The 13403-nt window shown below is 48.4% G+C and overlaps 2 protein-coding genes across 2 annotated transcripts in view; one reads left to right on the top strand and one right to left on the bottom strand.

Annotated features, from left to right (window-relative positions):
* The window catches only part of TSHZ1 (teashirt zinc finger homeobox 1), a 53156-nt gene extending 52713 nt beyond the window's left edge, over positions 1–443 (bottom strand). Inside the window, exon 1 of the mRNA XM_031589044.2 lies at positions 259–443. Within this exon, the coding sequence (XP_031444904.1) occupies positions 259–298 (40 nt within the window). The 5' untranslated portion in view covers positions 299–443. The remainder of the gene's footprint in view (positions 1–258) is intronic.
* A 1605-nt stretch (positions 444–2048) lies between these two features.
* Positions 2049–8591, top strand: PTGR3 (prostaglandin reductase 3). The gene is made up of 2 exons (XM_031589043.2): positions 2049–3250; positions 7149–8591. Exons 1-2 carry the CDS (start codon positions 2991–2993, stop codon positions 8071–8073), a joined length of 1185 nt encoding a protein of 394 aa, XP_031444903.1. The 5' UTR covers positions 2049–2990; the 3' UTR covers positions 8074–8591.
* The last annotated feature ends 4812 nt before the right edge of the window (positions 8592–13403 follow it).

The following is a 13403-nucleotide window of genomic DNA, read 5'->3' on the forward strand; positions in this document are numbered from 1 at the left end:
GCGAACGCGGGAGGACGGCGGCTGACACCTCCGGGCCGCGTACAAAGAAGTGCCGACCGCGGCCCCGCCGGCGCGGCCCCCCCGCCCCGAGCCCCCGGCCCCCGGCGGCGGCCGCCCGGGGTGCTCCGCGTCGCGGCGGGGCCGAGGAAAGCGCTCCCCCCGCGGCGCGGCTTCCCGGCGGCTTAACCCCTCCCCTGCCGTGCCCGCGGCACCCCTGCGCCGGCGGCGAGGGCCGGCGCGGGAGGCGGAGGGTGTTACCTGCGGAGCGCCGGGGTGCCTGCTGCTTCCTCCGCGGCATGCTGCCGCCTCGCCGCCCGCCGCCGCCGCCGCAGAGTTTCCGCGCAGGACTCCTCTTCCGATCCCCCGCTTTTCATGCAGAAACAAACAGCCAGCGCACGCACGCACACACACACACACACAAATAAAAAAATAATAAAGGGAGGGGGGGGGGGGGAGGAGGGAGGGAGGGGGAGGAAGGAGAGGAGAAAGCGGATTCAACTTCTAATTCCGCCTAGGAAGAGCGAGAGGGAGGGTGGGGAGGGATGGGAGCGGAGGAGGGAGGGGGGGAAGGAGGAAAAGTTTGGTCGGGTGCCGCCGCCGGGTCCCCCCCCGGGTGAGCGGCCGGCGGGGCGGGGGGAAGGTGGGCTGCGGGACGCGGCGAGCCGCCGGCTGCTGACAGCGCTGCCGATTTCCGCCGCCGCTCCAAAAACTTGCTCGGGCAATGTTTTCATTGACGAGGTTAATTTTCCTCCCTCTCTCTCTCTCGCACACGCACTCACTCTCTTTCTCGCTTTTAAGTTCCTTATAAGACAAAGCTCTTCGGTCCTCTCGGCGGCGGCGGCGGGGAAGATGCCAGTGGAGATGTGCAAAACAAATCGGATGCGATCAGCTCCATCCGCAGCCCAAATCCATGCTCCTTCTCCCGTCCTTCGCCTTCCCCCGCTCTCCGCGATCACTTCTTCTCCGTCTTCTCCTCCGTGGCGGCGGCGGAGCCGAGCGAGCGGCGGCGGTGAGACGGAGGGTTCGGGCGCTCCCCCCGCTCCGGCTTTCTCCGAGATCAAAGAGTCTCGCAGCGCAACTTTCTCGCCCGCTCGCAGGCTGGTGCCGAGCCGGTGGGGCTGCGGGGTGGCGGTGGGGGGGTTTGTTTGTTTGTTTTTTTATTGCCTCGCTAAGAGTTTGTTCATTGTGCGAAAAACGAGGTCGGTGCGGTCTCTCCTTCTCCTCCCGGCAGCGAGAGCGAGGCGGCAAAGAGCGAAGAGGAGCGGAGCCCCCATACATACAGACACCGGATGGGAAATGTCAGTCACTCCTCCACCTCCAAACAGTCACAGATCACACAGTGTCACACCGCAGAGCACCGCTTTGCTCTCCCGCTTTCCCCGTTTGTCCTCCGCACATCGAAGCTTCTCCTCATACTAAATGCAACGCAAACACATTGTTGTTGTTGTTGGTTTTGTTTTGTTTTTTTTTATCTCGGATTTTTTTGTTTGTTTGTTTGGCTGATCTTGATCTGCAACGGAGGAAAAAAAAAAAAAAAAAAAAAAAAAGCCAAAACCAAGAAAAACCCCGGAGAGTGTGTGCGGGGGGGCGGGGGAAGCAAAGCTGTTCACTGGATGGGAGCGATTAACGTGCACTGTTCTCCCCCCCCCCCCGAAACTCCTGGGAGAGAACGCGCCCCGCTCCGCTCCCTGCGCCTTGCACTGAGATACAGCACACGCTCGGGTCCCGGCGCCCGCAGACAGCCTCAACTGATAGACAGACACATCGAGCCGCTGTTCCTGCCGCAGCCTTACTCCTCCTCCGCTGCCCACGTCACCCTGACAATTACAAATAGGTCTCACACAAACCCATACCTGTCAATCTTTTTAATTGCTTTGTTTTCTTTTTTTTTTCTTTCTTTTTTTTTTTTTCTTTTTTCTTTTTTTCCCTCCTCCTTTCCCAGAGCTAAACAATATGACAGAAGCGAAACCTCAGCGCGGCGCCGCACAAAGGCTGCTCACGTGCGGCGCACGCCGCCGGGACCCGCCGCAACTTGGCTGGGGTTCGCTCCGGCCGAGCACCGAGGGGACGGCACGCGGGAGGTGGGGGGGACGGCCGGGGATCGCTACGACACGCCGGCAGAGCGCCGTACTGGGAGCGGCGTGTCCGGGGAGGTCCCGCAGGAGGAGTTCCCTTTCCGTCAGGACGGCAGACAAGCGAGCTGCCCGGCTGGCTCCTGAGGGAAAGAGCTCCGAACTGCGGCTTGCCTCTCCTTTAGAGCGAAAGGGAGTTTTATTCTTTTGCTTTCAGTTCGCAGAACGAGCGGCGCGGAGCGCGCTGAGCGGATTCCGGCACCGGGGTACAACGCTTGTCACGCTGCCTTTTCCATCGCTCCCTCCCCACGCTTGCACCAAGTTGGGACGGGCGGCCCAACAGAAACACTTCCCGACCCCCGCGCGGCTCGGCTCCCCTCTCCCAGACGTGCCCCACGGTGACTTTTAGGAGGCAAAGAAAATGAGGGCTTTCCCGGCAGCCAAGCGGAGCAGGCAGCGCCGTTCTGCGCCGCGCAGCCGGACAGCGGCACGTGCCCGCGGCCGTCACACGAGCGGGGTCCCTTTGAACCCCGCACCCGGTGCGCGGACTGCCCGCTCGGGGTTGATTCGTAGCACCTTGCGCGGAAGTGAACGTTTCGCACGGAAGGGGCGGAGCTCCGCCCCGGGCAGCGGCTGCTCGGCGGCGGCTAATAACAACACGGAGCGGAGCGGCAACTTCGCCCCGTTCTTCCGGCCGCACCGCGCTGGTCGTTCAGCTCGCCTCCTTTCCGCTTTCGCTTTATTTTTAGTAGAACGATAATGTCTCTGCAAAGAGCAGGGCGGGCCGAGCCGGGCCACCCCGCCGGCAGCCCTGAGCTGAGGTAGAGCGCGGCACGCCGGCAGCCAGCCGAGCCCCGGCTGCGGGAGGAAGGAAGGGAGGGAGGGGCGGCCTCGCCGCGGCGCCGCGGGCGGGCGGGCATGATCTGGAGGCGGGCGCCGCGCTGCTGGTGGCGGCGGGCGGCCCCGGGCCCCGCCTGCTCGGCGGCGGGCGGCAGGCGGCCCATCCTGGACATGTCGTACTCCCGGCACTTCCTGGACTTCCAGGGCTCGTCCATCCCCAGCGCCATGAAGAAGCTGGTGGTGACGGCGCTCAGCCCCGACTTCCGCCGGGCGGTCACCCTGCGGCGGGACGCGCCCGTGCCGCTGCCCGGCGACGGGGAGCTCCTCGTCCGGAACAGGTGAGCGTCCGCCCGCCCGGCCTCTCGCGGCCTGCGCTCTCACACGCGGCCGAGCCGCGCCCGCCGCCATCTGGCGACGGCTCGTTTAATTTTATCGCCGCCGTTCTGCCGAGCGGCCGGAGCCGCGGCCCGCTCGGCCCATCCACGTGCGCGCGGGTGACGCTCCCCCTCCCTCCTCCTCCGGCGGGGCGGGGTGCCGCTGCCGGCGGCTCCCGGGACGGCGGCGGGGGCGGTTGGGACGGGCGCCCCGCCAGCCCCGCCAGCCCCCCGCGCTCTGCCCGCCCGCCCGAGCGCTGCTCGACAGCGGAGCTGCGGAGTGACGTTCCGGTGCGGGGAGCCGCTGGGCGGCCGAGTGCTGCGCGGGGAGCAGCGCGCCCGGGTGCTGCCGGCCGGGCGGAGTGCAGCGCGGCTCGGGGGTGTTGGGGCGCGTCTCATCGATTTGCGAACAGCAGCAAAAGCTCGGCGAGGGGGTGTGTGTGGTGTGTGTGTGTGTGCGTGTGTCCGCCCGCGTGAACGCACTGATAAAGCAGTATGGGAGGGGTAAGGGCATTCCTCCAGGAGCTGCCGTGGAGGCTTCTGCGGCACTTTAATCAGGCGTTGGCGTCTCCTCTGGGACCCAAATTTCTTCCAAACCTCCACGCCTGAGGTTTGCTGCATCCAGGCCGGCGCTGGGCTCCTGCTGTGGGCTCGAGGCAGGCAGCGGCTGGACGCAGCGGGGCTGGGCCATGTCACTGCTTCCCAGCCCTCCCCGTCCCGCGAGTGTTTCACATCTATAACTCTTTTGCACACCTCAGAGTAACTCCTTCTCTCTCCTCTCCCCTCCTCCCGCAGCTGGGGAGGCTCCCCGGGTGCACATCTCGTGGTAACAGGGCTGAGACACGGGGCAAAGCAGGAGCTGCTCCGAGAGCTGGGTTCTGACACATCAGCATATTATGCACACACTCATGGGTAGGGATGGAGGGGAGGGAGAGGTGAGCGAGAAACTCAATACTGAGAGCCCGTACATATTGTATTCTTTGGATTCTGTGGCATTCCCTCTGTATTCATCATCATTTTCTGGGGACTCTCACAGAAGACGGAGGATTGCATTATTGAGAAGCGTGCAGTAAAGGCAAGCTGCAGCAGGAAGAGAGTTCCCTTTCCCCTTGTCACTTGTGGAGGCTTTTTCCCATCCTGGCAGGATGAATCCCTGCCTTTATGTAAGCCCCAAAGCCAATGGTATATTTTCTAATAGGTAGGAACATAAAATTAGAAACAAAACAATAAAGGACTTGAGTTCCAAGAGTGCATTTGTGGATTTGTTCATTTTAGTCCCAGTCACGCCCATGAATAGTATTAATTGCATTGAGCTTTCTATGCAAAACAGTCCTCGTTCACCACAATAAAATGTGGCTTGGGATTTAGGGGAATGAGAAACTAAAATATGCTGAGTCCCTGTTTGTGGATAGACACTTGAAAATGAGGTGCTCTGAAGTGGAACTTCTTCCCCCTTCCTTCTCCTTTGGAAAAAGAACTAAGCCAGCAGTTTTATGGGTTTTTTTTTTTCTTTTTTTTTCTTTCTTTTTTTTTTTTTCCAAAAGAAGAAAGAATCCATCCTTGCTAGTTTTGAAGCATTTCTTTCTAATGTAAACTGACTTAAAGCAATACATTTATTTCTATTCTGTTCAGGAGAATAAAAAATTCCCTATGGAAACCACCTCCGCTTTGTACATCTGTTCATATTTCCAGGGTACAGTGAGGGGTAAGGTTCCCTTTGCTGCCAGATAGGGGCCCAAAGGGTGTGAGGACGTGGTGCTGCCTACAGTTACGTGGTCTTTTTGAGATTTGCTTGAGGAAGTGGCATGTTTCAGTTCCAAAATAGCTGTAGTCTCTCACAGTTGGGATGGTGGACATGAGAAAAGTTTATGGAAGAGAAGGAGCAAGAGGGGCTGAGAAAGTTTTTGAACCTGGGGACCAGTGGATCACAGTGGGGAAAGGGGAGGACTGCTGCTGCCGAGTGGTTGGTCTAAATAATGTTTTCCTTGCGTGGCACTGCCCTGGATGGCTTTGTTTTGTCTGCAGTGCGTGCAGTGGGGCTGCTTTTGGTGTCTTGTGCTTTGTTGTGATATAGAAGCAGCATTCCCCATCACAGTGCCCTGTGTTTTCTAACTAAAGAGAAGGGGTTCAGCACTGCTGAGCAGAAATAAGATGCGTAACTCAGTGTGCAGAATTACGTTGGGAAAAGCCCATCTCCCGCTTTTTTTTTTTCTTTTTTTTCTGCCTCCTCAGGTTTACATCTTGCAATGCTGAAGTAATTTAGAAACTCCTAAATTAAAAACTACATTTCAGTGAGAGATTAAAACGGGACAATGTGGACGATTCGAAGGGAGTCCTCCAGCCCAGCAGTGCTCGCAGTTATGGTAACTTCTGTGCTCTGCTTTTTAGAAGTTAGCAAACCGATCTTCAGCTTGTGCGTGCTGTTCGTTCCTACTTTTAAATGCAAAATAAGAAACTGTGGGCGCATCCCGCCGCCTCCCCCGTGCCGGCCGCGGTGACGAAGGAGGCAACGCGCTTTAATCCAGCCGCCGCGCGCGGGAAGCGGAGCGCCGGAGCGACCGGCACCGCGCTGCTCCGGGCTGCAGCCGACAAAGGGGAGTTGAGCAAAGCGGGGGGCGGGCCGCGCCGAGGGCAGCGCGGGGACGGCTTCACGGGGAGCCCGTCGGGCGGGCGGCCTCTCTTCCCGCTCCGGAGCCGCGCGGGGAGGTTTCGGCCTCCGCCGGCGGTTTACCTGCCCCGGAGCGGCGCGGGCCGAGCGCGGAGCAGGAGCCGATGGCGGCGCCCAGCCTCGCGGGGCTCCCGCCGTGCCACGGAAGCGGAGGTCCCCGTGCTGTGGGGAGCGAGGGGAAGCAGAGCACGCGGCGCGCTCCGCCGCCTGCAGCGCGCGCGTTTAATTGGAGCCCGTGGCGAACTACGGCAGCGGGAAGCGCGGGGCTTCCGTACTGCTGCAGCCTCTGCGCCGTGCCGAGCGCATCTCTCAGGCTGTCACGTCCACGTGTAGCAGCAGCCCAGGCCCTTCGCATTGCGCGTGTTTCTTTTTGACGTTTTCTGCTCGGTAGAATCCTCCCTACTCCCTCTCCCTTTACGAAGACGCTGTGCTTTTTGTAAAAAGCGGCGCTGCTGAAGCAGTCTCTGCGGTTAAGCTAGATCGTATCTTTCAGGCGGCATCTCCGGGTGCTTAGCGGAGTTGTGAGGCTGTCCGTTCTTTGTAAAAAATACAAAGGTCGGCACCATTTTCACCTGTTAGGGGTCAGCGGCACTCGCCGGCCTCACAGTTGCAGTCCTCCTGCGCAAGGTGGTTTCGCTGTGTGGCGAGTCATTTGTATCAGGAGAAATACGTCGTTGACATCAGCTGCATCAAAAGGCAAATTTGCTGTAGTGACTCCATCAATTAAAAAGTACTTGCCTACAGTGACGTGACCTTGCAAACGACTTCGATAGTTAATATGATCGTTAGTCATTAACAGTATTATTATATTAAAAAATGTAAATTTGTTGCCAGAATCAACGTATTTACCGCTTTGCACATTTTATTCTTCAGTGTTTTCACATCCTGTATAAAGTGACCAATTAAGGTTTTAACCATTCGTTTTGTACAGAGTCGTTTTTGTTTCGGCCAGACGAGATTGAGGAAAACGTAAAGGTTTTCTTTTTTCCTTTAGCAGATTTTTCTTTAATCCTAGAGCTACAGACTGTAAAGTACAGAAGTCGAACTGAAGTAGTCTCTGTAATGCGTTCATTATTCGGATATACCAATAGTCAGAAAAAAAGTCCTGAACGCATTCCACAAATTAAAATTGAAGGTTTCTCATACGACTTGATAAGGAATAAATCATGTTAATACATTTCTGTTTTCTTCTAGATTTGTCGGCATTAATGCATCTGACATAAACTACTCAGCTGGTCGATATGACACGTCAGTTAAGCCCCCGTTTGATGTAGGTTTTGAAGGTGTTGGTGACGTGGTAGCGTTAGGACTCAGTGCCAGTGCCCATTACTCAGTGGGCCAAGCCGTGGCCTACGTTAAGGCGGGCTCCTTTGCCGAATACACAGTTGTGCCTGCCAAAGAAGCAGTTCCTCTGCCCTCTGTGAAACCCGAGTTTCTGACTTTGATGGTAAGTGGCGCTACCGCATACATCAGCCTGGAGAATTTGGGAGGGCTGTCTGAAGGCAAGAAGGTCCTGGTGACAGCAGCGGCTGGAGGGACGGGCCAGTTTGCTGTGCAGCTCGCAAAGAAGGCCAAGTGCCATGTCATTGGAACCTGCTCCAGTGATGAAAAGAGTGGCTTTCTGAAATCCATTGGCTGCGACCGTGTCATCAACTATAAAACCGAAAACGTTGAATCTGTTCTTAGGAAGGACTACCCAGAAGGTGTGGATGTAGTGTACGAGTCTGTTGGTGGGAAGATGTTTGACTTGGCCGTTAACTCCTTGGCTACCAAGGGGCGCCTGATAGTTATTGGGTTTATCGCTGGCTACCAAAGCCCTACTGGCATCCAGCCTATTAAAGCAGAGTTCTTGCCAGCAAAACTGTTGAAGAAGTCTGCCAGCGTCCAGGGTTTCTTCTTGAACCATTACTTTTCCGAGTACAAAATGGCTCTGCAGCACTTGCTTAAGATGTATGAAAAAGGAGAACTGGTTTGTGAGGTGGACCTTGGAGACATGTCTCCAGAGGGCAAGTTCATTGGCTTGGAGTCTGTATTTCGTGCTGTAGATTACATGTACATGGGAAAAAACATTGGAAAAATTGTAGTTGAATTACCTCACTCTGTCAACAGTAAGCTGTAAAAACAGAACAATGATATAAATCAGAAGAGAGAAAATGGGCACTTTATGCTTCAGAATTACTAGAAACAAATTCTTTTTCTTTTTAACTTCGTAATGGATATTAAATTTAAAAACAGCATTAAGGTGTTAATTAAAAAAAAGTTGATTCTTTTTTTCCTTCTTTTCTTGAAAGTGCTTTAATCCATGGCTGAAGCATGGACTTAATGGGCCTGTGTTTCATGCTGTCGCTTAGGCTAGCGTGAGACAGGAACATTGTTCTTGACAGAGTAAGTCTTGATGCAGAGGCAGATTCGGTCTGTAGACTAGTTTGATAAAACTTTATATATAGTTCAACTCAGATTTTTTTTTTTCTTTCAGCAATTTTGACTCCCTGATTTAAAAATAAAATTGATAGAACAAGACTAAGTAAAAAGCATTGCATCTCGGGGTTGTTTTATTAATCTCCTGAACTTTTAGGGAGAAAAAAAAAAACAACAAAAAAACTATAGTCTTGATTTTTTTTTTTTTTTTCCACTAAACGCAATAATTATAATTTTGCATCGTGGATCATAGTAATGTTCCTTGACTGTTTACTCAGGGAAATTTTAAATTCTAACATGACAGTAACAGTATGAAAACTAACGTGACTTTTTTTTAATTGCTATCCATAACCCTAAACAAATGTGGGTTTTTCTTTCTAAATCTTTACAAACTGACATTATTTTCTTGCCTTTTTGTCTGCTACTGTTAGTGCTTACTGCCCTGTATCTCCTTTAATCAGCATTACAGGATTATTGGAGGGGAATTTTGAGCCGTGTTCACATATGATCAGATCCTGTATATTTTTTTTTAAGATTTAATAAAATAAAAAAAGCTGTTTAAGTGTTTGTGCATTTCTTTATATTGATACGGTTCTTGGTGAGTAGCTCCTTTGAAGATGATTTCTACATTGCAGAGTTATTTGACCGATGATTCTTGCTGTGACTTCCCATAATCAGGCTGCTACTTCTCCTGTTACTGAATATTGCTTCTGCAGAAGCCCTTGTAGAGACAACGAGACCATTTTAAATCTGCAGTCACGTTACCTGCCACAAATAGCATTGCTCAGGAATAGATGATCTAGTGGGTGCAGATAAAAGGTTTGGTAAAGTTTTGAAAATACTTCATCACTTAATAGAAATCATTAATGGTACATAGAGGGGGAATTCCATCTAGAAGCATAATATTTTTCAGAATAATAAAATACTTTAAACTATGCTTGCTCTAGATTTCAACCCCCCCAACACACACACGGCAAATGTTTAAGATCTTAAACGTCATTTCTGCAACATCTTTTGAAATAATATATACATTTATATACAGTTGGAGAGATGGAAATTTCATAAGATCATACGCATAATAATAAGCTTAATGATAGACTGATAATGTTTAGGGGTTGGAGGAAAAAAGCCAGAGTAAATTTAATTCAGGACTGACTTTACATGACAGATTTTTCAGGCAGTGCTGGAAAAGCTTGAATTTTACTCAGGCAGTAGAGAAAATTATTTTAAAATTTGATTTATTGCATTCTTATCTGTGCATTTTTGTGCATATGCCATTAGCATCCTAAAGCACAGTGTTCAACAAAGCACTGTTCCTTTTTCATGTCTGAATAGGCCCTCTTGGAGGATTTTTGGGAAGGTTAAAATGATTTGAGTATTTCTTTTTTTTTTTTTTTTTTTTTAAACCCAACCATTTTTGTTATGACTGAGATCTCCTGTTAGAAATCATTGTCCTCTTTCCTCTATAGCATAACAAACAAAGTGGCGTTTAGATATTTTGCATAACGAAAGGATATTTTTGGCCTTCCAACTGAGTACTAGAAAGATGTGAACACTCAAATATGTAAAAGGCATACTTTGAGCATACGAAGTTCTATTTTATTTCCAGGCTCGTAATTTCTTCTCTTGTTCAAAGATGCAGTACTCTTGGTCAATAAATACAGATTTAAAAAACAAACAAACAAAAAAACCCAACACAGTAAAGCAAAGCAAAACTACAATTATTTAGATCTGTGTTATGCAACGAAGAGTTACATGGGTAACAAAGTAAGCTCTTCCTGTCAAATGCCAACATCCACCCAAGTATCCTGATTCAGAGGCGCTGATCATTGTTACTCCGATAGGTTTAGCTGTTTGCAGGGCTGTAGCTGTTCTCATAAAAGTTGTATTTGGACATACAGCATTCTACTTTATTTTAATATATATCCTTCATATGTAACTGAGCAATGCAGCTGCCCTGGGCTTCTTCATTAAGCAAAATAAGGGAACCTTTGGAAGGTCCACATATATGCATGTATTCAAACATGACATTTTGTTGCCTTTAATTTTGGCTTCAGGCTTATTATTCAGCACTTTAATACTGATTACAGGGTAATTAAAAAGTTTAAATTTGTTACATGCAGAACCGGTATGTCTGGGGTACTGATTTTGTAGCCTCAGTGTTTGGGTTGGGCTATGGCCACTGGGTGGGCTTGTCCTTTTCATCAAAAGCCTAAGCAAAGCTAAAAAGCAACACAAGTTAAACATGAGATGGCTCTTCCTTGAACGAATCCAGAATGAAGCTTGAATTTTTGTTTAAAGGAAGAACTTACAGATTGCTGGAAGAGAGCATTATCAGTGGGAAGAGGGTGAAATTGTTTCTGAAACACATAGATAAGGCTTTTCTATTGAGATGCATAATAATTTTAGGAATGTAGGGGGTTTTGGAAAGCCAACTTTTCCTCCTTATTTGAAAGTATATTCTACAGACACAGTTACAGGAGCAGGGCTGACTTTGAATAAGTAAGCTATGATGGATTTAAATAATGTTTAAATATTAGACGGATAGGAAAATGTGTATGGCATGCACACACTGAGAGGTTTAAATGATGATAGGACATTGAACATACAAGGAAAAGAAATACTGTAGAGTCACAGCAAGGGATTAATAACAATACACTTAATATGCTTGCAAAAAAAAAAAAGGTGTATTAAAAGCTGTGTGCACAGTGGGTACTTAAATGATTAAAAATAATAATACATTTGCCTAGGAAGTACTATGTATACTATATGTAGAGAGCAGGGATTTAAATAATAATACTATTAATAATAGCAGTTCATTGAGATATGCTTGCTAGCACTACATCCTAATTTTACCTTTCTAAATGAATTTGCTACAGAAGAATCTGGCATTGTTTGCTGAAGCTAAGAACAGAATTTCCCTTTCCTACACACATATGCTTCCATGGAAAAACAACAAAGAAATAGATGAAGAGCTGGCTTTTTTCCTGCGCCTGTCACATGTATGCATACGCACGCGCACATGGACACACACGTACTCACTCTCTCCTGGCCTGCAACCCTCAGCACATTTTGCAGATATGCTTCCCACTTAATTGCTATGCTGGAATCTCCTAATACCTTTCTGAATTAGTTAGATTTCTACCCAGCAATAGTTTGTAAATATATTTGTTCATGTGCAGATATACAAATGCATTAAAAAAATACATATATTTCATTAGCAGACATCTGACATTTTCTCCCATGTCAGATAAATAGAAATAATTAACAGCATCTCAAGGAAAAGTTTGCTGTAGTGTTTGCAGATAGTACATGTATTCCTACTTCTGTCTGAGGAGTAAAGAAATTCCACTGCTGAATAGCTGTTAGTATCTATTTTACAAGATTTACTCATTTTCAGGTACCTAATGTAGCTGCTAGCATGCATGCACAACAATACAATTTATATGGTAAATGGAACCAAATAATGGCTTCACTGAATGTTATGGCTGCACTGAAGGGAAATGTCACGGTAAATAGCTGCCAAATTATGGATCATGCCGAAGTGTCACAACTGCACTAAAGACAAATAGCACTAGAGGCTATTGCCACTGTGACGCTTTTGAGTTATGAAGAAGAGGAGCAGCCTGATGTGAGCCTCTTTGTGTCCTCATTATAGCAAAGGGTTACTGGTGCGGCGTTCAGGGAAACCTAGTCCTACGTGGTGGCTAGTTATTAATCTGTTCTTTTCCAACCTAACAGCTGTAGCAAAGGAGAGAGTCTTTCCTTGCTTCAGAAATACATATACACACACAAACAAAGAAAAACCTGCAGGTTTTATGAATGTAAATGCGTACGGGAAATGACTGGTAATGGAAAAATGTTGTAATAAAATAATCTAATCAAAGAATATTATTAAATTTAACATCGTATGTGTCTGAAAGCTTTAGTTGCTTCTTATGCAGATAGATGTGTGAAATATAAGCAATAATGCACTTTCTCTCTTTGTAAAGACTTGAGTAGTAAGGACATTACCAACTAAATTGCTTCTTCTAAACTGAAGTGTGTCCCGGTTTCTTTCATTTTAATGGGAGGGTAATAAAGATGAAAGACTAACATTTTAACTGATGGATCCCTTAAGCTACAGAATCAAAATTTATTATGTTTTGAGGGAATATGCTAAATCCTGAAGAGTGGAGAGAAGCAGGGAAACCCCAGGTAAAATAAAAGCAAAGTAACCTTTTTTCTTCTTCTTCTTCTTTAAATGGTACACTTTCCTGAATGGAAAACCATTTGGTACTCTTACTTAAGATGAGAAAACAATATTATTCTATCTTTGGGGGAAAAAAAAAAAAAAAAAAAAAAAAGAAGAAGGATAGTTTTTGGGGAAAAAAAGGCATTTGAAAATGGAGGCCCATAGCTCAGCAAGTGGCCTCGTCTTTCTAGGCTCACTTTTCAAAGCCTGCCTGCAGTGTTCAGGGGAGTGAGTTTGATGCTCTGCACACTATTGTACATGCCACAAACGCACCATCCATAATACAGCACAATTGTCAGTCGCTGTTTTACAGAGGGGCCAGGGCTGAACAATCATGGTGGATAAATTACTTTTCTATTCTACAGCAAGTGGCCTTCCTACCATGTGAAGCTTAAGGTCATTGGCAGGGCAGTGAGGGGGAAGCTTATATATTAGTTAACTCTAATGCACTAATAGTGTTCAGATAGAAGAAGTATACCAATTACAGTTAGGTTTGCTCTTGGAGATGGGGGAGATGACTTGAAGAGTTACTGTGTTGAGATACATTTCTGTATATGTATATATGCACATATCTTTATATATACATATGTACATGACTGTATGTATTTTGCTTTTTTGCTACTATCTCCAAATAAATAGCTGTGCCTACAGTGCTACTTTTCTTTTTTCCTCTAGTACATTCATTAAAGTCTTTAATATTCATCATTGCAGGAGTCAGGATTTCAGAAACCAGAAAATATTCTTTAAAAGATTTTTGAACCATAACAGCACATTCTACTTACAATTTTTACAGTGTA

This window comes from Phasianus colchicus, chromosome 3, assembly GCF_987193195.1.
Source record: "Phasianus colchicus chromosome 3, bPhaCol1.hap1.1, whole genome shotgun sequence".
Lineage (NCBI taxonomy): Eukaryota > Metazoa > Chordata > Aves > Galliformes > Phasianidae > Phasianus > Phasianus colchicus.